This window comes from Leopardus geoffroyi, chromosome C2 (assembly GCF_018350155.1).
Source record: "Leopardus geoffroyi isolate Oge1 chromosome C2, O.geoffroyi_Oge1_pat1.0, whole genome shotgun sequence".
NCBI classification, from domain to species: domain Eukaryota; kingdom Metazoa; phylum Chordata; class Mammalia; order Carnivora; family Felidae; genus Leopardus; species Leopardus geoffroyi.
Genome location: NC_059333.1, coordinates 84,317,479 through 84,342,482, shown reverse-complemented (window position 1 = coordinate 84,342,482; position 25,004 = coordinate 84,317,479). Strand labels below are relative to the sequence as shown.

At 39.9% G+C, this 25,004-nt stretch overlaps 1 protein-coding gene across 4 annotated transcripts in view; it reads right to left on the bottom strand.

Annotated features, from left to right (window-relative positions):
* MCCC1 (methylcrotonyl-CoA carboxylase subunit 1) overlaps positions 1-23,739 on the bottom strand; it is a 59,863-nt gene extending 36,124 nt beyond the window's left edge. Inside the window, exons 1-8 of one of the 4 annotated variants that reach the window (XM_045502832.1) lie at positions 23,269-23,739; positions 20,007-20,053; positions 18,368-18,507; positions 14,629-14,724; positions 8,029-8,150; positions 7,326-7,473; positions 7,118-7,239; positions 13-124 (exon numbers count right to left, since the gene is read on the bottom strand). In XM_045502832.1, coding sequence (XP_045358788.1) covers positions 13-124; positions 7,118-7,239; positions 7,326-7,473; positions 8,029-8,150; positions 14,629-14,724; positions 18,368-18,507; positions 20,007-20,053; positions 23,269-23,357 — 876 coding nt within the window. In that variant the 5' untranslated portion in view covers positions 23,358-23,739. The remainder of the gene's footprint in view (positions 1-12; positions 125-7,117; positions 7,240-7,325; positions 7,474-8,028; positions 8,151-14,628; positions 14,725-18,367; positions 18,508-20,006; positions 20,054-23,268) is intronic. The other 3 variants (XM_045502833.1, XM_045502830.1, XM_045502831.1) reach the window with 3 other exon arrangements.
* Positions 23,740-25,004: the final 1,265 nt, after the last annotated feature.

Here is a 25,004-nt window from a genome sequence, read left to right as displayed (position 1 = left end):
CAAGGTCCTTACCCCTGGGGCTTCCTCAATGATCTTCTGATGTCTCCTCTGTATACTACAATCTCTTTCAAACAAGTATACAGCATTGCCATGGTGGTCACCAAACACCTGGACTTCTACGTGCCTATTTAAAAACACAATGAAAAAGTTTCCATTTGTAGAATAAACATTCTAGAAAAAAATTTATGTATATGAAGTGATTAGGAAATGAGACAGAAAACATAGGAGACTATATTTATGACCTCAGAGTAGGGGCAAATCACTGTCAAGGAAAACACTGATAAATCCTACCTCAAAATTACAAATTATAGACACATTTCATACTCACTTTCAAAAAGCCAATGAAAACGTTTTTATGACCAGGGAATTTTTATTTTTTGTTTCTTTTAAATTTTTTTTTAAATGTTTATTTATTTTTGAGACAGAGAGTGTAAGCAAGGGAGGGGCAGAGAGATAGGGAGACACAGAATCTGAAGCAAGTCCAGGCTCTGAGCTGTCAGCACAGAGCCTGACACGGGGCTCAAACTCTTGGACCACAAGATCATGACATGAGCCGAAGTCAGACGCTTAACAGACTGAGCCACCCAGGCACCCCAATCAGGGGATTTTTAAAAATCAACTCTTGGGGCGCCTGGGTGGCGCAGTCGGTTAAGCGTCTGACTTCAGCCAGGTCACGATCTCGCGGTCCGTGAGTTCGAGCCCCGCGTCAGGCTCTGGGCTGATGGCTCAGAACCTGGAGCCTGTTTCCGATTCTGTGTCTCCCTCTCTCTCTGCCCCTTCCCCGTTCATGTTCTGTCTCTCTCTGTCCCAAAAATAAATAAACGTTGAAAAAAAAAAAATCAACTCTTATGGTCAGACTTTATAAACTAAGGCAGACTAAAAATTACAATGGCTCATCCGTAAAAAGGTTAAGAAATAAAGTAATATAGATGATTAATTAAAAAAAAAAAAGACCATTATATCATAAAAACAAAAAAAAAGGCACTTTAAAGTGGAGTCTAACATAGTAAAATTTTGAGAAATCATATTAAGAGTAAATGCAGGGGCGCCTGGGTGGCTCAGTCAGTTAAGCATACTTTGATTTTGGCCCAGGTCACGATCTCATGGTTGTGAGATCAAGCCCCATGTCACGCGCTGACAGTGCAGAGCCTGCTTAGGATTCTGTCTCTCCTGCTCTCTCTCTGCCCCCAACCCCTGCTCATTCTCTCTCTCTCAATAAATAAATAAACGAAAAAAAAGAGTAGATGTACATAACACTATGGAAAATAGGCATAAACAGACCATTTGGTGAACATGAAAGCACTCTTCTCAGTAGCTTTATTTTGATATGTTCACTCTGTAGTTCACCTCAAATATTCACCACCATGATGTAGAAATGAGTGATCAGCAAGTGCTTTTCCTGTTTTTAAAAATAAAAATTGTCAAAAAGAAAAAAAAAAAACAGGAAAAGTTCTTGTAAATGTACTGTTTTAGCACAATAGCTCATTTCTGTTCCTTTTTGTTCACCACATGAAGCCACTTCATTAAACCACTTAGAAGAATTTAGTTTCTTGATATACCATTTCTACCGAATGTTCGATTTAAAATTTTCCAAATTGTCCAACACATTCTCTTGACAAAATAATAGGAGGTGATTTCTTGTTTTTGGATCTGACTTCTTGAGTTTTCCTCCCCCTTTCATTTACCTTTAAGTTATCATCACCAAACAATCTCTTGCTATTACTGCTCTGGACAAACTGTTGTCTGTGAGATCAATTAGGAAGAGAAAAATAAGGATTTTATTTGACCTTCACTCATTCCTTCTCTAACGCTCTTCCTTTCTTTATGGAGATCCAAATTTCTGACCTGTATCATTTTCCTTCTCTCTGAAGAACTTCTCTTATCATTTCTTACAAGTCAAGTTTTGTTTGTCTGAGGAAGTCTCTCTCTTTCCCTCATGTTTGAAGGACAGTTTCACTGGACACAGAATTCTATATTAGGGTTTTATTTTTTCTTTCAACGCTTTATAAATATTTCACTCCACCTTATTCTTGCTTAAGCCTGGTATACTTATCCTTGTTTCTCTATAGGTAAGGGGTTCTTACCCCTTGTGTTTTTTTCCAAGATTTTCTATTTGTCTTTGGTTTCCTGCAGTCTGAATAGTATTCAAAAATGTTTTGATATTTATCCTGCTTGGTGTCCTCTGAGCTTCCTGGTGCTATGGTTTGGTTTTTGGGACATTAGAAAATTTGGTAATTTTGGAACATTTCTGGTCATTATCACTGCAGATATTTCTCTTGGTTTCTTTCTTCCCCTTGTAGTGTTCAAATAATACATATGTTACTTCTTTTAAAATTGTCCCACACAGTCATTAGACGTTATGTTCTGTTTGTTTTCATTCTTATTTCTCTTTGCATTTCTATTTGGGAAGTTTCCACTGACATATGTTCAAGGTCGCTGATTCTTTCCTCAGCTGTGTCCGGTCTACTAAGGAGTCCATCAAATGCATTCTTATTTCTGTTCCAGTGTTTTTGATTCCTAGCATTTTCTTTTGACTTTTCTCTTAGAGTGTCTGTCTCTCTGCTTACAGTTCCCAAATGTTCTTGCATGTGGTCTGCTCAGTCCATTAGAGCCCTTAACATATTAATCAGTTACTTTAACCTCTATATCTGATAATTCCAGAATTTGTGGTTCTGGTGTTTGCTTTGTCTCCTCGCACCGTGCTTTTTCTCGCCTTTTAGCATGCCTTGTAATTTTTTTTGTTAAAAGCCATACATGAGGTATCACATAATGATTAATAAGGCAAACAGACTTTTAATGTAAGGTTTAACGTTAACCTAGCTAGGAGACTGGGTTTAATGTCTGCAGTAGCTGTAGGTACCAAAGGCTTGTATCCTCTAGGGTCCTTGTTTTGTTTTGTTTCTCCAGTTGTCTTTGACTATGAACTCTTCTTTTTTTTTTTTAAATATTTTTTTTCAACGTTTATTTATTTTTGGGACAGAGAGAGACAGAGCATGAACGGGGGAGGGGCAGAGAGAGAGGGAGACACAGAATCGGAAACAGGCTCCAGGCTCTGAGCCATCAACCCAGAGCCCGATGCGGGGCTCGAACTCACGGACCGCGAGATCGTGACCTGGCTGAAGTCGGACGCTTAACCGACTGCGCCACCCAGGCGCCCCATATGAACTCTTCTTAAATAGAGCCTGTGCCTTGGAGTTCTTACCCCATTATTATACTGGGGCCCTGGTGACATGGTAGAAGGGCGGAGGGGAGAGAAAACATTCTGTAATCTAATGATTAAATCTCAGGATTTTATATCTATCTATCTATCTTAATCTCAATCTTTTAGTGGGCCTGTATCCTTGTATACTATAGGCGTCTATGCTCATGAACACACCATCCTCTTTCTTTCTTTCCTTCTTTCTTTCTTTTTCTTTGTATCTATCTATCTATCTATCTATCTATCTATCTATCTATCTATCTTTCTTTAGAGTAAGCTGTACACCCAATATGGAACCTGAACTCACGACCCCAAGATCAAGAGTCCCACGCTTCACTTACTGAGCCAGCCAGGAGGCCCCGAAAAGTGTTTCTTAGCATTTTTTTTCTTTCTTTACATAAAATAGGAAAGCTGGAAAGGGGTGAGAGTTGGCTAACTGCCCTTCTCACAGGACAGAAAAGGTGCTGGTAAAATTTCCCCTGCAGAGCTGGCCTTTGTTAGGGAGAACAGATCACTCTGGGCCTATTTCAAATGGTTACAATTCTCCTCTCTCTGTCCCCAAGCAGGAGGGAATTTTTCCTGGATTCTCACTGTGAGAACCTGGTGGTATTCTTGAAGGGAAAAGTCATGAAAATTCGGGGTTCCCCTAACACTGGACCTTGAGGAGTTTCTCACTATCAAGCTAGTCAACACCCAGACTCCAGTCAACACCCAGACTCCCACAGAAGTGTTCCTATCAGTTTATGGGTGCAGTGGCTTCTGCTCTGGGCAAGCGGACCTTGGCTGTGATTCGCTGTATTCATGTGCCATCCAGATTTCAGGGTGGTGGTCTGACCTGTGGCCCCAGCTCTCTGATGCGTCTAAAATTCAGACTCTCATTTTGTTCAGATTTTTACTTGCTTTTCGGATGCGGGTGACAACTTCCAAACTCTTTACGTGTTGGAATCGAATGGTTTGCTTTTCAAATTCCAGCTGTAAAATTTTACTTCTATTGACACTCCCTTTTCTTTTAGCTGCTTCAGGGAAAGAGGCGCTGTAGCAAGGACTCCAGGTTTTGAAAGCAACACACACCAGCAGCACAACGCAGCTTTTTTCCGAGTTCTCAGAAGTTGCAAATACTTATTCCTTTCGCTGCTTATAAGAGAAACTAATTGAGGACCTGTGTTCTGTTATGATTTCTGTAGTCTTCGGATCGCTTTTGTTACTTTCCTTTTTCTAACTAATCCTTTGCTGTGCTGCTTTATCTAACGTAGAGATCCTGCAGCACAGTGTGTAAGAACCAGGAGGCGCACCAAATCTCAGCTGTTCCAATTCAGCCACTGCTGGGATCTGGCTACATAGACAGAGACAGCTGGAGTCAACCAAGAACGCCTTGGTATTTTCTAAGAGTTCTATAGTTTTTATTTTCCTAGCTACATTTTTAACCCATCTAGAATATATATTGAATATAAAATGAGAAAGGAACCTGATTTCTTTTTTATCTTCCAAAATAGTACACTTTGAAGATTGTTTTCTATCCCAGCCTTTCAGATAAGCTCAACAGTTCTGAGCAGATTTATAAAACATCTTGATATCTACTTTCCTCAGTTATAAGCACCACCTTGACAATCTTCCGGCACTCCATTAACTCAACAGCTAATTATTTAGTAATTAATTAATCGATTACTATAATTAATTGTTATATAGTAAAATAGTATAATTACCATGACATTAAAATATTACTAGAAAATTCAGAATAAATATATACAGAAATACTATTACTCATATTAGGAGAATGAGATTATGAGTGACTTTGTTTTCTATCATCTGTATTTTCCATGTTTGTAATGTGGAAATTTATATTTGTTTATAATAATATATATAATAATATAATAAGTATAAATATAGTAATATTTATATTACTTCTACATTATAAAAAAATATTATTATCGATGCCTGTCATGAAGAAAGTAGCATGCCAGGTGATATATAGGGGAAAACAAAAAGGAACATACTACCACGTCGTTGATTCCCAAGAGCTTCCAAGCTATTGGGGAAACAAATTACAATGTAAGGTAATATACAGCTAACATTTCACATGCAAAGAATTTACATCTTGGAAAAATGTTATTGAGTTATGGTCACTGGAATAGCTAGCTGATGGCTCCACGGCAATTCTAACTCAAGAGCATGTCAATTTGGATAGTCAGCCTACTCTCCTTTGAAATGTATTGTGAAAGGGAGCCCTCAGTTGACCCTGGAATTTCCTCCAGTTTTGCCTCACTTTCCACTAACAGGTGGCATATGACGCACTCTCCTAATCAATTGGCCTATTTTAAAATTCACTTTTGTTTTTACTATCAAACTCTAAATGAATTTAGCTTAGCATGCCATGCTCAGGGTCAATTCGAAGTTTTGTAGCACTTGAAACAAAAACAATTTGGGGGCCATCTTTAAGAAGAATACAAAATTAGGTATAAGATCTTAGAAGAGGCTCAGACAAGGGAAGGGCCTGAAGCTTCAGGGTATATTACCTTCAAGATAAATCCCTCTCCTTTCACATAGCTCCCAAGTGAATTATTCTTTATAGAGTCACTTAACCAACAGGTTTTATATACATATATATAATTACCACAAAATCTATGAAACGAGAAGCTTTTATAGTCAGTATCTTATTTTAAGCAATACATGTGAAAGTAAAATTCCAGAAAATAAAAAAATTAGAAATTCACGTGGCATTTGTTATAGCAGTACCTAGAGAAGCAGTTTAGTGCAGTGTCTTAGAGTGTGAATTCTGAATTCAAATCCCAGCGTCACCACTTCCCAACTGGGAGACCTCAAGCAAGTCATATGACCACTCTGTTCCTCAGTGTTCTTACCTGCAAAATAGGAATAGGCCTACCCACAGGATTGCTGCAGGAATTAGATCAGAATTAGGACGGTAAGATTATGGTAAGTGAAATATAAGGGTGAGGTGTTAGTATTATTACTTGTTAACATATCACTTACAATTCAATTTAGGTATCTATTTCTGAAAATCTCAATGGATGCTTATAGAGTTCTGTAAGATAAAACTTAATTTTTTATAAGAATTTTTTAAAAAAATTTTAATGTTTATTTTTGAGAGAGAGAGAGACAGAGAGAGAAGCAGAGAGAGGGAGACACAGAATCCAAAGCAGGCTCCAGGCTCTGAGCTGTCAGCACAGAACCCTACGCAGGACTCGAACTCACAAACCATGAGATCATGACCTGAGCCGAAGTTGGACACTTAACCGAGTGAGTCACCCAGGTGCCCCCCCTTTTTTTTATTTTGAAAAAAAACCCTAAGTTCCATCAATAAGAAATTGACTGAATAAATTAATGGTACATCAATATCATGGAACTATTAAGCCCAATAAAAAGAATAAGGTAGACCTATATTTACTGACAGAAAGATGGCTATGATGTAATATTAGCATATAATACTATGTAAGGTTCTACTCACTGCACTTCTGTATGTAGTTTGTACTCTGTGAGTATATGTATGTGTATTTCTATTCACTTAGAAAATACCTGGAGGGATGCATACCATACTACATTAAGAAGGTTACATCAGGGGGTGGGATTGGGGAATTTAATGTACTTATGTACTACTAGAACTTTACATTTCATATAGTTTGCCTACATTTCTTTTAAAGTTTAGGGGCGCCTGGGTGGCTCAGGCGGTTAAGCGTCCGACTTCAGCCAGGTCACGATCTCGCGGTCCGTAAGTTCGAGCCCCGTGTCGGGCTCTGTGCTGACAGCTCAGAGCCTGGAGCCTGTTTCCGATTCTGTGTCTCCCTCTCTCTCTGCCCCTCCCCCGTTCATGCTCTGTCTCTCTCTGTCTCAAAAATAAATAAAACATTAAAAAAAAAAAAGTTTAATTTTAAAAATCTGACTCAGAAAAAAAGCCAAACCCACCTTGGCGTGTCCACAAACTTCTCAATCAGCACAGCATCATCATTGAAACACTTCTTAGCTTCTCTCCGTGCTGATTCTAACTGCTCTTGAAATTCTTCTTCAGATCTAACGATCCTCATTCCCTAAGAGGGCAAGATAGTTAAGACCGCAAACTAAATAAAACAGAAGACTATCCTGAAACGAAAAACATGAGCACGCACAATCTTACTTTTCCTCCTCCACCACGGACGGCTTTAATCATGACAGGATAACCTATTCTCCTCGCATGCTCCCTCAGACACCGATCCGATTGGTCCTCTCCATGATATCCCTCCACAACAGGCACTCCCGCAGCAGCCATTATGGATTTGGATGTGCTTTCGAATAAAAAAGAGGAGGTGCCTCAATTCTGCGAATTATTTCATGCAAGAGAAGAACAAAACAGCCCAATCTACAAAATACAAGGGAACTTTTTAAATAAAATATCCCAGAGGTAAAAAAAAAAAAAAAAAGAAAAAAAAGAGACTGCAGTCTGAGACAACAAATATTAACACAAATATTAAAATGTTAGTTTTCTTGTGATAACTAGGAATCCAGTTTTTCATGTGATAGTTCATCCCACCTTGTTTTTAATTCCCCAAACTTAGGGGAGAGGGGAAAGTGGGTGATGGGCATGGAGGAGGGCACTTGTTGGGATGAGCACTGGGTGTTGTATGGAAACCAATTTGACAATATATTTAAAAAAAAAAATTCCCCAAAGTAATCCAGATATTGATTAGAAACGCTAATGAATTGAACATTTCCGTAACTCACTGGAGTGGCAGATAAACCACATAAGCCTATAACAACAACCATGGATTACCATATCTATTATAGGTAGACCATTTCAATTGACTTTTCTATGGTTATATTTAAAAGATATAAACTCATACCTCTTTATACCCATGTCTCTAATTGCAGATGAAGGAGGACCTATAAAAATAATTCCTTCTTGTTTGCAGAGTTCGGCAAATTCCATGTTTTCTGAAAGAAAACCATATCCTGGATGGATAGCCTAGAAGTGAGAATGGAAGGACAAACTTAGCACTGTGATGCAGGTGACGTCATATTTCTGAGGAAGCCTCTCCCTACACTGGTGATAGGTACACTATGGGTACTATCAAGATCTGTTTCCAAAGACATATCTGAAACGTTCATACTAAAGTTCTGAAGACTTACCTGAACCAGAAAAATCTATACTTCTTTTTACTGTGGTAATATATACACAACATAAAATTTACCATTTTAACCACTTTTAAGCGTACAGTTCATTGGCATTAATGGACGTTCATAATGCTGTGCAACCGTCACCACTATCCGTTTCCAGAATGTTGCCATCACCCAAACGGAGACTCCGTACCCAATAAATATTAATTCCAGTCCCTGATAACCTCGATTTTCTGTCTCTGTGAATACCCAATCGAGGCACCTAATATAAATGGAATTGTACAATATTTGTCTTTTTGTGTACAGCTTATTTCATTTAGCATTATGTTTTCAAGTTCTTCCATGTTGTTGCATGTGTCAGAATTCCATTCCTTTCCATGGCTGTATAATATTACTGCATATTCCACATTTGTTTTTACACATTCATCTTTTGATGGACGTGTGGATTGTTTCCACCTTTTGCTTTTGTGACTAACACTGCTATGAACATTAGTGTACAAGTACCTGTTTGAGTCGCTGCTTTAAATTCTCTTAGGTATTTAAGTGAAATTGCTGGATCATATAGAAGAATCTGTATTTTATTTTTTACATGCTTTTAAAAATTTGTTTATTTTGAGAGAGAGTGTGAGCATGAGCAGGGAAGGGGCAGACAGAGAATCCCAAGCAGGCTCTGCACTGTCAGTTCGTGGGGCTTGAACCCATGAAACACAAGATCATGACCCAAGCCAAAATCAAGAGTCAGATGCTTAACCGACTAAGCCACCCCAGGTGCTCCCCAAATCGGTATTTTAATTATACTGGTATTAGGATAGAATGTCAATTGAATATTTGCAAGCAGGAGTAAAGGGCAGGGGGGGGAGGGTGTTGTTCACTCTGTCTCCATACAAAGCTGGCCTGGAATTGAAACCATGGTACCCAAAAGCTGAAAGGAACACACTAGCACAATAATACCTTGTTTATCTTCAGGTCACTATCTGCCAATGTCACCTTTCCAGAAAAAAAGCTAAGAAGTTGGGGCGCCTGGGTGGCGCAGTCGGTTAAGCGTCCGACTTCAGCCAGGTCACGATCTCGCGGTCCGTGAGTTCGAGCCCCGCGTCGGGCTCTGGGCTGATGGCTCGGAGCCTGGAGCCTGTTTCCGATTCTGTGTCTCCCTCTCTCTCTGCCCCTCCCCTGTTCATGCTCTGTCTCTCTCTGTCCCAAAAATAAATAAACGTCGAAAAAAAAAAATTAAAAAAAAAAAAAAAAAGCTAAGAAGCAAACAAAAAGTCATATATTAAAGTCTACATATACTTTAGTGAACAAGGACCTCCTTATATGTTAACCTAGTCACTTACGACTTACTCAGAACTTTAAGAAATTTATCTGGTTTTCTAGCCCACAGAACAGGAAAATTAGTCCCCGAAGAACAGTATGATTCCTAAGAGCAAACATACTGACAGCAAAAAGGGGGGATACAGAGGAAAGCAAAAAGCAGAATAGGCTTACATGATTCAGTGAGGGATAAAGAAACTTCCTCTCTAACCTCAACAGCCTCAAAGGCATTTTTGTTCTTCAAAAATAATAAGTATATATAATAATTATAACCAAGAGGATGTAAGAAGAAAAAAGCACAGCCAACACTATTTCAAAACAGATAAATTCAAAGAATAGTTATGTTTCAAAATTAAAGGGGTGCCCTTCAGATATCTGGGAAAGTCACATGAACAGAAAAACCCAAATCTTAGTGACAGCAAACAACAAAATCCTAGATAATAAAATGCTAGACAATCACATTTTAATGTCAGTTTGATGTCTTTTTTTTAAATGTTTATATTTATTTTTTTAGAGAGAAAAAAGAGAGAGTACACACATGCACACATACGAGCAGGGGAGGGGCAGAGAGAGAGGGAGAAAGAGATTCCTGAGCAGCCTCCACGCTTTAAGTGCACTCGGACTCGGGGCTTGAACTCATGAACCGAACCGTGAGATCATGACCTGAGCCAAAATGAAGAGTCAGTTAAGTAACTGACTAAGCAACCCAGGTGCCCCCCAAGCTGGAGGTCTTTTAAACCAAAGTTCAATTTTAGTAATTTTATATAAATATCAAATATTATTTATTTGAGGCAAAGTGAAACAGGTCTACCTCCCAGTCCTCCTTGGTTTTTTAGCAGCTTTTTGTTTTTAGGCACGATTTACAATACACTGCATTCACTCATGTATAGTTTGATGAATTTAACAAATTTATACAACTGTACAACTATTACTACAATCCAGTTTTAGAACACTTATATCACTTGAAAAAGTTCCTCTGTGCTTCTATGCATAATTGATTAATCCCTGTTCCCAGAACCAAGCAATTACTGACCTGTTTTTTTTGATCTCTTAGAATTTTGCCGTTTTTAAGAAATCTCATATAAATGGAACCACATAGTACGTAGTCTTATGTGTCTGGCTTCTTTAACTTAGCCTAATGTTCTGTGGTTCAGCCTTGTTGTATGCATCATAGTTCATTTCTTTTTATAAATCTTTTTACATTTGTTTACGCACTGAATGGATATCCCACATTTTGTTTATCATTCATTTGGATTTTTCCAGTTTTGGACTATTTTGAATAATGCTGTTATGAACACTCATGTACAAGTAAGTCTGTGTGAACATATTTTTCATTTCTCTTGGGTAAATACCCCGGAGCGCAAGCAATTGTTGGGTCAAAATACGGTAAATATACGCTTAACTTCTTAAAAAACAGCCAGTTTTCTAAAGTGGCTGTACTATTTTGAGTTTCCACCAGCAATGTATGATGGTTCTAAGTTTCTCCATATCCCTGTCAACATGAGGTATTATCAGTCTTTTTGATTTTAGCCTTTCTATTGTGTATGCAGTAATACCGCATTCTTCTTATTTTTTTTGTGACACTGCATTCTTAAAACATCTTCATTGACATGTAATTAATATGCCATAAACAGCCAATCCAATGATTTTTATTATTATTCAGAATTGTGCAACCATTACCATAGTCTGTTACTAAGATCTAATAATGTAACTTTTCATTACCCTAAAAAGAAACTCCATGCCTGTTAGCAGTTATCTTTCATTCCTTACATATGTCCAGGCCTATGGAGCCACTAATCCACTTTGTTTCTAGAGATCTGCTTATTTTGGACTTTCCATATAAATGGAATCACATAATACATACAGTCTTCAGTGACTGGCTTCTTTCACTGAACACAACATTTTCAAGGTTCATACATTTTTTAGCATGTATCAGCACATCACTCCTTTTCATTGGTGATTTTAGGTTTATCTTTTTGCATATAAATATCCAATTGTTCCAGCACAATCTGTTGAAAAGACTATATTTTCCACTGAATTACTTTACCGCCTTTGTTAAAAAATGAATTGACCATATATGTGTGAGTTTATTTGGGGAGTTCCTATTTGGCTGCACTGACTATATTTACTCTACTGATAGCATACTGTCTTGGTTACTGTAGCTTTATAATGCATTCTGAAATCTGAGAGTCTACAAATTTATTGTCTTTTCAAGATTCTTTTAACTATATACTAGACCTTTGGGCTATTTTAGGACCAGCTTGTCAATATCGACCAAAAAAAAAGCCAACTGCGATTTTGATAAAGGCTGCCTTAAATTTACAGACCAATCTGGAAAGAACTGCCATCGTAACATATTGATTCTTCCAATGATATATCTATCCATTTATTTAGAACTTCTTTTCTTGCAGCAACATGTTATAGTTTTCATACATAGGTCTTCAACTGATTTTGCTAACTGATTTTTACTAATGTTATTGTGAATATAACTGTTTCCTTAATTTCATTTTCAAGGTGAGGTGTTGCTAGCCTCCTTTCTTTTGAACAGATACTTAATTCAAGAGAACTCTGATGAACTAGATAAATATTCTTTCTCTATAACTAAAAAGAAAGGCAGCTGTTTCCTTACAAACATAAAGTCCAACCACACATTATGGGAATGGCCTCAAGAAGTTTTAGCTGATTTATATTAAGAACAATTTAATATATCCAGATCACAGAATTCTTGAGCATTTGAATATATCGGAAAGGAAAACTCAACAACACTACTGTAACCAGGGAGCTAATTTCTCTAGCCATCAGGTATGTATGTATTTAGCCGCCAATTCACTCTAGTGGATCACAGGATTGTAAGCCTGTTAACGTCGTTCATTCCATAGTACTAACATGCCTTTACCAGTAAAGATACAAACTGTTGTCTCCTACCCTTAAACCTCTGCCAAAATAATTTATTCCATGATTTTAGTTTGTAACCTTTCTGCTGCGCTTGTTCAAACGTATGTACAGATCCAAAGTTGTTGCTGTTGGCTCTATCTTCAAGCAGAAATGAGATATGTTCTTCCCATGGTGGAGAGAACAAGTCATACTCTTTATTTTTTTCACTTACTTTTGTTTAACGTTTATTTATTTTGAGAGAGAGAGCAAATGGGAGAGGGGCAGAGAGAGAGAGAGGGGGAGACATAGAATCCCAAGCAGGCTCCGCACCATCAGTGCAGAGCCCGATGTAGGGCTTGAACTCACAAACCGTGAGATAATGACCTGAGCCAAAATGAAGAGTTGGATGCCTAGCCAACTGAGTCACCCAGGCACCCCTCATTTATTATTTTTTTAATAGGCTCCACACGCAGTGTGGTGCCCAATGTGGGGCTTGAACTCACGACCCCGAGATCAAGACCTGAGCTGAGATTAAGAGTTGGATGCTTAACTGAGTAAGCCACCCAGGTGTCTGAAGCCTGAAATTTCTGAGTAAATACTACCTTCCCTTTTCTCAAAATGCAGGGCAATGAAGTTCTACTGCTCAGCCTCGTCTGATATAGGGCTAGAAGTCGGGAGACTCTTGTTTAATCCTGTCTTTTCAATGATAAATTTTGCTTTCAAAGCACCTGGGGAGCTTAATAAAAATGCAAAGTATGCATAAAAATATAAACTACAGTGGGTTGGGGTGAGGCCTAAGAGTCTGCATTTCTACAGTGTTCCCAAACAATGCCATGGAACATGCTCTGATTAGCGAGACTAGATGATTTTGGATATCATGTAACCTTCTGTGCATTAGATTTTACATTTGTAAAATGGAGGTAATAATACTATGTCATATATGTTCAAACACGTGATAAACATATGAAGTGCTATTTCTGTTATAGTGCTTGCATTCCTAAGGAAATATATAAAGTCCATGTATTAGTATCATCTCTGTACATTCCTAGGGGTTTTTTACTCCAAGAGATAACTAAAAAGTTTAGAAACAAACATATTTTATTTTATTTTATTTTTTTATTTTATTATATGAAATTTATTGTCAAATTGGTTTCCATACAACACCCAGTGCTCATCCCAAAAGGTGCCCTCCTCAATACCCATCACCCACCCTCTCCTCCCTCCCACCCCCCATCAACCCTCAGTTTGTTCTCAGTTTTTAACAGTCTCTTATGCTTTGGCTCTCTCCCACTCTAACCTCTTTTTTTTTTTCTTTTTTCCTCCCCCTCCCCCATGGGTTCCTGTTAAGTTTCTCAGGATCCACATAAGAGTGAAACCATATGGTATCTGTCTTTCTCTGTATGGCTTATTTCACTTAGCATCACACTCTCCAGTTCCATCCACATTGCTACAAAAGGCCATATTTCATTTTTTCTCATTGCCACATAGTATTCCATTGTGTATATAAACCACAATTTCTTTATCCATTCATCAGTTGATGGACATTTAGGCTCTTTCCATAATTTGGCTATCGTTGAGAGTGCTGCTATAAACATTGGGGTACAAGTGCCCCTATGCATCAGTACTCCTGTATCCCTTGGATAAATTCCTAACAGTGCTATTGCTGGGTCATAGGGTAGGTCTATTTTTAATTTTCTGAGGAACCTCCACACTGCTTTCCAGAGCGGCTGCACCAATTTGCATTCCCAGAAACAAACATATTTTAAATACCTGTGTGTATAAATTAATGCCTAAGTTATTCAGTCTAGGCACTGATTCTAAAGAAGAGAACACTGGGGTGCCTGGGTGGCTCAGTTGGTTAAGCGTCCGACTCTTGATTTCAGCTCAGGTCGTGATCTCACTGTTGGTGAGTTTGAGCCCTGCATGGGGCTTTGTGCTGACAGCTGTGGAGCCTGCTTGGGATTCTCTCCACCACCCCCCCCCCCCCGCCCCTCCCTTGCTCACGCTCTCTCTCTCAAAATAAAATAAATAAACTTTAGGGGAAAAAAAAAAAAAGAAGTGAACCAGATGCAGTGTTATCAGCCCCACCTTTGCCCCCATCCATCCCGCCAGTCTAAGCCAGACCGGCATGATCTTATTACCTGAGCAGCAGAGATCTTGGCCACTTGAATGATTTTCTCCATAGAAAGGTAGCTCTGCTGGGAGGGAGCGGGGCCAATAGAATATGCTTCATCTGCCTGTTGAGGAATATTACATGCTTACACGGCTAGCACACACTAGTACACGAAAGAACTGCTTCAGGGTCATCTGATTATTATAAATAAAAAGGGTGGCTCCCCAAGAACAATGCAAGAAATAAGAAACAGAAGGACCAGCTCATGTCTATGTTATAAAAATAAGCCAGTTTGGAATCTCTGCAAGAAGAGGATGCCCAAACTTGATTTTTATGTATAAACTAAACACTAGATAGAGTGAAATAAAATGTCTTTAGGATAAAAAGCAACAGGCATTAACCACAGTATCATCATTAGTAACAATAACTTTAAACGCATCTAATGCCAAAACTTTGCCAATTTGCCAAGAGACAAAACATAGGACAGTTGTATACACCAAGAAATAAAATTATGAAGTTTACTGAAGTTTATATAATTATTTAGGCAGGATGATAATGCTCTTTCTATCCATTTGTGAACTGCTTTATACCGTCCTTTAAAACTTTCACATAATCACCGCATCCCTTGAAGCAGACAAGACAGAAAACATCATTCATTTATTCAAAGACTTACTGAATGCCGACCATGTGCCATGCTTTGAGGTGGGAGCTGCCTGTACAAGAGTAAACAATGTCCCTGTCTAAAGGGAGACAGACATCAAACACACATTCATATATTTAATGACAACTGTGAGAAAGGTCATGAAGGAAAAACAAAGGACACAATGCAGGCGAAGAGGAAGACTGATCAGGCCTAAGGGTGCTCAAGGAAAGACTGGGAAGGAAGATCAGTGGCTCCTCCAGGATGACCAGGGCTTGGCCAGGCAAATGGGTGCAGGATGTGGAGTTGAGAACAGGAATGGAGATGGGGGCAAGCCTCCCAAACAGAGCAAACAACATATATGAAGGTCCTGGGGTGGGAAGAGACTTGGCCCATTTGAGGGACTGACAGAGAAGCTTGGGTGGCTGGAGCCCAGTGCACAAGGGGTCAGGGACCAGAGATGTGTCTGGACAGACCAGGGAGCACAGATTTCAGAGGGCCTCACGGGAGGTTAAAGCTTTGGATTTTCTCCTAAGGTAACACATAATGAGGTTTTTTGGTTGTCATTTTTTGTTTCTAAACTTTAATTCCACAAAACACAAATCCATTCTCCTTCTAAAAAACGTGAATGGGGCACCTGGGTGGCTCCGTCAGTTGGGCATCAGACTTTGGCTCAGGTCATGATCTCGCGGTCCAGGAGTTTGAGCCCCACATTGAGCTCTGTGCTAACAGCTCAGAGCCTGGAGCCTGCTTCGGATTCTGTGTCTCCCTCTCTCTCTGCCCCTCCCCTACTTTCTCTCTTTCTCTCTCTCTCTATCTCTAAAAAAAAAAAAAAAAAAAAAAAAAAATTAAAAAATTAAAATAATGTGAATAATAATACAAAGGCAAAGGAGTTTTTTGGCACCACCTTCTCCCTCACTTCAAACCTCCTCCAGATAAAACCACTATGATCTTTGGGACATATTTTTTCCATATCCATATTCCTATTTATTTATATATATTTACATAAACACATACAGTTTTTGTTTTTAGTTTTTACACAAACAGGATCAAACTCCTGTAATTGTTGTTTTCATTAACAGGAGGTCTTGGGAGCTCTTTCCTTGCTAGTGCACGTATGTCTACCTCATTTTTTATAACAATGGCATAATGTTCCACAGTATGGAGGTACCAAAGTTCATTTAATCACGTACATCTGAACAGACATTTAGGTCATAATGGCAAAAAACTGGATGCTAGCAGCATTCCTATACATGCCTCTGCTTGCACATGCATGTGAACATGTCTCTGGACAGAGATCTAGAGGTATGTTTGCAAGGCTGGGTGAAGGATGTAACATTTTAATAGCTCCTGGTTGATCGTCCCTTGAACTGGTGTCACCAACACACATCTCCATCAATGTACCAATTTCTAACCACATTAACCAACACTGAATATTATCCGTCTTTTAAATTCTTGCTAGTCCAGTAGATGATAAAAAGGCTTAAGTTATTTAAAGCAGAGGAGTAACATCAAAAATCTGATTTTAGGGGGCGCCTGGGTGGCTCAGTCGGTTGAGCGTCCGACTTCAGCTCAGGTCATGATCTCGTGGTCCGTGAGTTCAAGCCCCACGTCAGGCTCTGGGCTGATGGCTCTGAGCCTGGAGCCTGCTTCCGATTCTGTGTCTCCCTCTCTCTCTGCCCCTCCCCCATTCATGCTCTGTTTCTCTCTGTCCCCAAAATAAATAAACATTAAAAAAAAAATTTAAAAAAAAATCTGATTTTAGGCAATCAGTCTGGATGAAACATAGAACATACTGTGGGAGAGGTCAAGATGAAAGTAGGGAGACCACTTAGGAGGCTACCACATCGGGCCAGTGAGGGTGATGCCAGCTACGACTTAAGGTACTGGTGGCAGAGGGCAGAAAGAAGCGGAAAGAAGTGTCTGGGAAACAGAATAAACAGCACTTGGTGACTGTCTAGATGGGGAAGGGGAAGGATGTAGAGTGGCAGGAAGACAGAAGCTGTTCAAATACTCCCAGATCTCTGGCATTATGGTTTTTAGGGGCAATGGTGGTGTCATCTGCTGAGTGAGGGAAGTGTGCAGGAAAAGCAGCTTCACCACAGATCAAAGTCATGAGTTCCACGTCAGGCATATTAGTTTGGTACCTGTCACATATCCACGTGGAGACGTCAAGTGGGCAGCCGGGTATACCTGTATCACACTCAAAATGAAGTCTGGGCTAGAAATAGAAATTCGGAAGTGTTTAGCAAAGCCATGGGAGCAGACGAAGTAGAGTGACAGAATACAGTGTGAAAAGAAGATGGAAGATCCTTGAAAAGGTAAGAGGAGGACTCCAGAGCACAGGAAGACAAGTGGCCTTGAACGGGACAAGGACAGACACAGATGCGGTGAAGAGATTCTGCGGCAGGAAGCGCAGTTCTGCTTTCCCTGTGAATCAAGATCATCTGCTGAGAGTAGGTGGGTGGAGGGAGAGTCACCAGCTAGAATGGCACAAAGCAGGCTTGAGATGGTCAACACACAGAATAAGAGAGAAAAGTGCCCAGACAGCGGAGGCTGGTTGCCATGAATTTGTCGCTGCTCAATCTTGCTGTGGGCGTAAAGAAGGCCAGTAGTTGAATTCACCCATGGTTGGCTCTGTCTGGTGAATAATAGCTAGTAACAACTGGTAGCACTTACAGACCTCAGGGAAATGGGATCCTTTCAGTTATAATTTTATAGTTAAGCCAAGGCTCAGAAACATCAGATGACTTGTCAAAGACCCCCTGGCCAGTATGTGGTAGTTGCTAAGACTGGGATCTGGATCCTTCTTGTACATCAGGGTCCTGGATATGTGCCACTCAAAGTATGATCTGTGGCCACATTCTGTGAACTGTTTTAACCAACCCTTGATAAGACAGGACCTTGCTGGTAAGTCAACTAAACACAGCAAAACACACTGTTCAGTTCAACTGGTGTTACGTTTGGAAAATATATCCCAACAGGGATAATTAGTGAGCAGTTTGAACTTACCCACTTATGTCCTATTAACATTAGCAAACATAAAATGTCAACATAAAGGAGTAAAATACCAACATAATAAACAAATACAATCACAAAATTTGACTTTCGGTTTTTAACAACATACCATGTCTACATGCATGGAATTCTTGTCGGCCTCACTATAAACAGCCACGGACTGTATTCCCATTTTTTTGGCTGTTCGTATCACCCTGCAGGCAATTTCTCCTCTGTTTGCAACGAGGACCTTGGCAATGTTTCGTCCTGCTTAAAACACCATGAAAATCATACACAAATGTTATTGGAGAACAAAGAATGAGAAAGCAAAATAAAGATTCCATTATATTAATCAGCTGATAAACATTTGTTTTGGTAAAATTAGCATAACAGAGTCTCAAATAGTCATTTTAACTAATATTAGTGCATTTCCTTTCACTGAAATTCAAGATACCCTTTTCTAAAAAAATGTCTATTTACTTTGAGAGAGAGAGAGAGAGAGAGAGAGAGACAGAGAGAGGAAGGATTCCAAGCAGGCTCCACACTGTCAGTGCACAGTCTGATGCAGGGCTCAAAGTCACAAACTGTGAGATCATGACCTGAGCCAAACTCAAGAGCCGGACGCTTAACCGACTAAGCCACCCAAGTGCCCCTGAAATCCAAGATACCCTTATTAACATAAACTCTTATATTATTCAGCTTTTTCAACTTTAAAATGAAAAGATGCTTTGATATGCCAAAGGTCAAATTACAATAGCTCCAAAAAACCCCTCATAGTTAATAATAATTAGTCTTTAGTAAGTACTTTTTATGCCGCAGGTCCTGACTCAATCTGGATTTAAATCCTCACAATAATCCTATGGAGTAGATACTATTACTGTTACATAAATTTTAAAGATAAAGGAATTACAATTAAAAGAGATACTACTTTCCTGAAATTATGCTCATTTTGTCCTGAAAGTATACTGGCTAAAAGAAATAGCAGGTCCAGGATTTGAACCCAGGTTAGGTTCACCTCAGAATCTGCACTTGCAGTCGCTCAACTCCATCGCCTCTATCCCTCTGCACGCAAACACAGGGACGTATGGCTCTCTTGCATGAACACTGAGTGCCGCACCAGGGCACTGGTATCCGTGCCACAGGACATGTTACTGTGTTAATATGTAAAATGCACTTCCGTATCACACATGAAATAAATGCTCCTGGGCAGTTTATAATGGCTATTATTCTAAAACAAATAAGGTTTTCTATAACTTAAAACAATGTTTTTCTATGGGGATCTATGGAGTCTGAGTTGTCACAGGTCACGGGAGCTGCTGGGATGAAGTATGCATGTGTGTGTTGTGGGGAGGAAGCTGCACCCAATCAACCGTGTCTACACTTTCATACATTTTATCGTTGGGAATTCCGCGTAAAATTTTATTTGAAAAAATGTCTGCCACTTATCAGAACGGTTTTAAAGCACTGATTTAGACCATCAGAGTTATGCCTTTCCAATTCACGGCACTGAACGGGATCAAACAGACGGAAGTAACGACATAAATGTAAATGTTTCCAATTATTTCTGTATATATTGTAGACTCAACAACAGGGGAGATTTGACATAAAAGAGGTGGAAACCATGGCTCAATACGTACTAAGAAAATGATCATGAAAATCCCAAATTTCAAAAATATATGAGCACTAATTCTATATATACAAATTAAGGAATTAAGCATTTCCCTCTCTTAGTTCATAATCTGCAAAGCCAAAGCAAATCAAGACTGTACCTGTGGTTGTTGAATACTTCATGGTTCTCTGCCTCCAAGTCCATCTCCTAGCAAATGAATCCAAATGGAATAATAATTAAACAGGATATACAAGATCAGTCATTGTTGTTTCAAAAGAATCAAAAAAAATTTTTTTTTTTTTAATTTTTTTTTTCAACGTTTATTTATTTTTGGGACAGAGAGAGACAGAGCATGAATGGGGGGGAGGGGCAGAGAGAGAGGGAGACACAGAATCGGAAACAGGCTCCAGGCTCTGAGCCATCAGCCCAGAGCCTGATGCGGGGCTCGAACTCACGGACCACGAGATCGTGACCTGGCTGAAGTCAGACGCTTAACCGACTGCGCCACCCAGGCGCCCCAGAATCAAAAATTTTTTAAATGCTTACTTATTTTAGAGAGAGAGAGAGTGTGTGTGTGTGTCAGAGTGCATAGGGGAAAGGGCAGTGAGAGAGGGAGACACGGAATCTGAAGCAGGCTCCGGGCTCCAGGCTCTGAGCTGTCAGCACAGAGCCTGACACAGGGTTTGAACTCACCAGCTGTGAGATCATGACCTGAGGTGAAGTCGGAGGCTTCAGGCGCCCCTCAGTCATTATATGATTTATTAATTCAAAACCTGAAACCAAGTCTAGATGTGACCTTAGTTAAGCCTGAAGCCTACAAAGTGACTTAATAAGACTTTCTTTGAGGGAAGAAAATTACTCTAGAAACCGGAAGTTACAGTTTTGGCTGTTCTCTCTGGCACTGTGTGTCCTTGAATGGATCACCTAACCTGCTTGCTCCAGAGGCTGGCAAATGGCCACAGAGTAACAAAAATAACAAAAAGTAACAAAAGTAACAAAAGTAACAAAACTTTTTAACCCAGAGGTAACAGAAAGCAGATCAGATTTACTTTAGGAACAAAAAAGTGTAAGTATAATGCCTATCTGGTGTCAGCTAAAAAGAATACACTGGGAAGAAAACAAATTACAGAAGGAATTCCACCATAGTCTTTTCACCCATACATGGGAGATTTGTTAAAACTATGGTCATAAAGAACTAATCATTTTAGATCATGTACACAGCGGGCGATAAAAAACCACAATGTACATTAGATATTAAGCAACTATGTATGTGTAGCATGTATACACTATGCATATAGCTATGTAACTGAACAGAACTAGCATTTCACTGGGGCAGGGGTGCAGGGGGCGGGATTATAACAGTAGGTCAGACAGTCATTGCCCTCTGATGCAAACTCAATCAGATGTTGCCATCCGTGAAGGGCTGGTGGGAAGACCCACAGCTTTGGCACTTGAGTCCCACAGGACAGCTTTCTCAGGAGGCTATTGCTTTCCCACTTCTTTCCAATTTGACTGACCTCATTCTCTTAATCTTCAAGGAGAAAGACTGTTTTTCCTTATCTTTAAAAGGTATCTTCTGGTTCACAGCATCTTCCCATCACATTCTTCAGATAAGTTTTTTATAAGATTCAAGGCTTGTCCTGGACAGATTTATCTACAAAATGGCTCTTTCTTGGTAAATCCAGCTTAAGATCCTGATTAAGTTTCAAGGCCATTGCTGAACTAAAGTTTTCCTCTGTGATTTTGTAGTGAAAACAGACCGACAATCACATACAGACACACTACTTAACATAATCCTCTATCTCAATGATGTTTTGATAGGTCTATTCTATTTTTCACCATTATCCAAGCTATAGCTTAAAACAATGGCTTAAACAAACAAAATTAAGAAGTTGCTTCCATGAGATAATCCCACCCTGATTCAACATAAATTCTATACCAGTATACTCTTATTTCTAAAATTCCACCATTAGACTTCATTTCTCTGAGTTACTGGAGAATCATGACATACAAGACATGAAAATACTCTCTATAATGATAAGATTTGTAATTCCTTAATGCCATTAACAACTGTAACATTTTCCAGGATGACAGCTACCTGAGAACACACAGTAGGGAAGATTTGAGAGGGAGAGGGAAGAGAGAGAAAATGGTCTGTGTAATATCCTGAAGAGCCCTGGAAACCTAAGAAAAGAAAAACCAGGAGAAAGAAAAGGGCATTAACATTACTTTCACCAACTGTCTTATTTTACTCTGCGGCTAGTTCTACAATTAAGTAACTCAAATCTAAATACCTCTCCAGTAATTTGTGGAAAATAAAAGCAAACAAAAACCTTGAAACAAAGGCTGTATTTATGGATTGATTCATATGCACCAGATTGTTTGAGCCTCTTTCCATGTATTAATTCATTTAATTCACACAGTGCTAGGTACTAATATTATCTCCTCTAGGAATAGTATCATCACCTCCTCCTAAGTCAGGAAACTGAAGCACAGAGATATTAAGTAATGTGCCCAAGGTTGGGCACACAGCTAGTGAGTAGCAAAGCTGAGAACCCTGGCTTCGGACAGCACAGTCTGTGCCCTTCAGCACTAAGCTACCCTGTCTTTCCAGAACAGAGGAGGAGGTGAAGAGGAGGAAGAAACAAAGCAAGGTAAAGAAGCCCGCTACCAGGAGACCTGAGGATGTCTTCACTACCAAATTAATTGTCATTGAAACTTACAGCTCAAAATCTGAAACTGATGTGGAGTCAGGTTAGTTAGAGTCATAGCTTTGTTCAAACTTGCCTCTGAGAACTTTTAACAAACCAACCTCTCACCCTCTGGAAGGTAAATTTACTTTTGTTAGCTTGATCCATTCCAACAATGAGAAAGAACTCCACAGAGCCTCTGAACCGGACACCTGACCGGGGCTAGCTGCTCGAAAGGGGCTCGAGGGGCGTCCTGGCTCCATTTCTTACTCCTTGTGTAAACTTGAGCAAGTCGTTGACCCCTCTGAGCTTCACCAGAACGGGGATCATCAACACTCCCCACACAGGGAATGCAGTGAAAGCACCATGTTAACGGTTAGCAGCGGTACAAGCGTCTCTCTTGCCCCTGTAGCGAGGGAAGCAGGGATGTGGCAGGCCCAGCTCCACCCCTCCCCCACTGCCCGAAAATGGAAAAACAGAGGCAAATAGAGGCTGCAGAGTGGATACGGGGAGGAAGGGGAAGAAAAGGAAGGGCTGGGTGTGAACAGGTCTCTCTCCCGATGCCAAGACAGAGCAGAACACCGTGAAAGGGCTGGGGTTTTCCTAACGCTCTCCCCTCCTCCCGCTCGATCCTCGGTCCCCGCGCACCTCTCTCGGCGTGCAGGAGTCCATTTACACCACCCCTGCCTTCGACCCCGGACGCTGATCCACCGCCCCTCCGCCTCACGTTACCTCGGCGGCAGCAGCAGGCTCGGGACTCGCAGCCACCGGTTCTTCTCTGCGGCCAAGAGCAGCACCGACACCGCAGAGGTTGCCGCCATGGCTCCACAACCCGGTCGCTCTCCGACTTCTGGTTACACCAGCTGCTTCCCACTCCCCGCCTGCAAAACCTTTCCTCCGCTCCGCAAGCCTATTGTCCTTCACAGGCCACCGTCCAGGTCCCAGTCAGGCGCTAGGCCTCTAAAGCGTGGTGGGGGCGTCTCCGTCAAAACCAATCAAAGAACAGAGCAGGACTTCGGAGGCGACGATTGGCCAATCGTCCACAAGCCCGCGGAGGTGTGGTCCCTACTTCTCCTTGGCGCAGCGCCTACTGAACCAGGGGTTGGCCCTCATTCACCAAAGGACCTGCGGGTCTGGCTTGCTGTTTCTTCTACTGGCCCGCAGGGTTCCCTCGTTCTCGTCGGGCTTTAAGGAGAACATTCCTCTTGATCTTTATCATTAAAGGTGCGAGAAAGTGGGGGAAGAGGAGTCCCGGGGGAAAACTCAAATGCAGTGAAGGGCAAAATACATAACTTTCTAGTGTTCTCAAGAAAGGGGAGGAAAAAAAAAAAAAAAAAAAAAAACAACTAAAATAAAAAAGTCACAACTACTTGAACTTTTAAAAAAGTGTTTTAGTTGGCTTGGGAAAAAGAGGAAGTCAAACCGAAATTGCAGAATATCTAGAAAATAAAAATACTGCATACAGATGCTTGTTTGGACACAGTTAAAGCTGGCTCATAAGCAAATTTATAGTGGAAGTAAATTAATTATCCAATTTAAGGGTTAGAAATATGAAAATAAACATAGGAAAGCAGAAGAAAAATTGGTAATGATAAAATAAATTAATAAATTAAGAAACTAGTAATAAAGGCTAATAAATCCAGAGGTTAGAAAAGAAATTAATAACAGCAAAATAGTTTAACCAGAAAGGGGGGGGGGGGCAATGCACATTTGCTGTGATAAAAAAAATAAGTGGGAAAAAGTCACGTACAGAAAACAAATTATAGATTTGACTAGTTTTGCTCAACTTTAAGCAAATAAATTTGAAAACTTGGATAAAATGGATGATGTTACAAGAAAATACAATGTACCAAAATAGATCCTGAGATGGAAAATCTAATCAAACGATTACCATAGAAGAACGAGAAAATGTTAGCAAAGAACTATCTTTCCACTACCTTCAGTTCCACCTTCACCTTCACCTCCAAAGCATGTGGCCCACCTTCTCTCACAAGGAAGTTCCACCAAAATGGTAAATAGTAGTTGACTCCAGTGCTATTAATTCTGTCTTAGAGCACACACACACACAAAGAAAGTCTTTCATTCTTTCTATGAAGAGAACATGTCATTGGTACCAAAATTACCAAAGATAGCATGCACACATAATATAGTCCAATTTCACTTATGAATATCAATGTAAAAACTGCCAAACGTTTTATTAATTAAAGTATCTGGTAGCATGTGAAAATAATAATATACCATGACTTAGGTTTATCCCAGAAATATAAGAATGATTCAGTATTAATATAATTAATTAATCTTACTAATAGTTTAAAAGAAAAAAAACCTATGTTCATAGATGCTTAACAGGTCCTTGCTAAAATGGAACATACAGGGGCGCCTGGGTGGCTCAGTCGGTTAAGCGGCTGACTTCGGCTCAGGTCACGATCTCGCAGTCGGTGAGTTCGAGCCCCGCGTCAGGCTCTGTG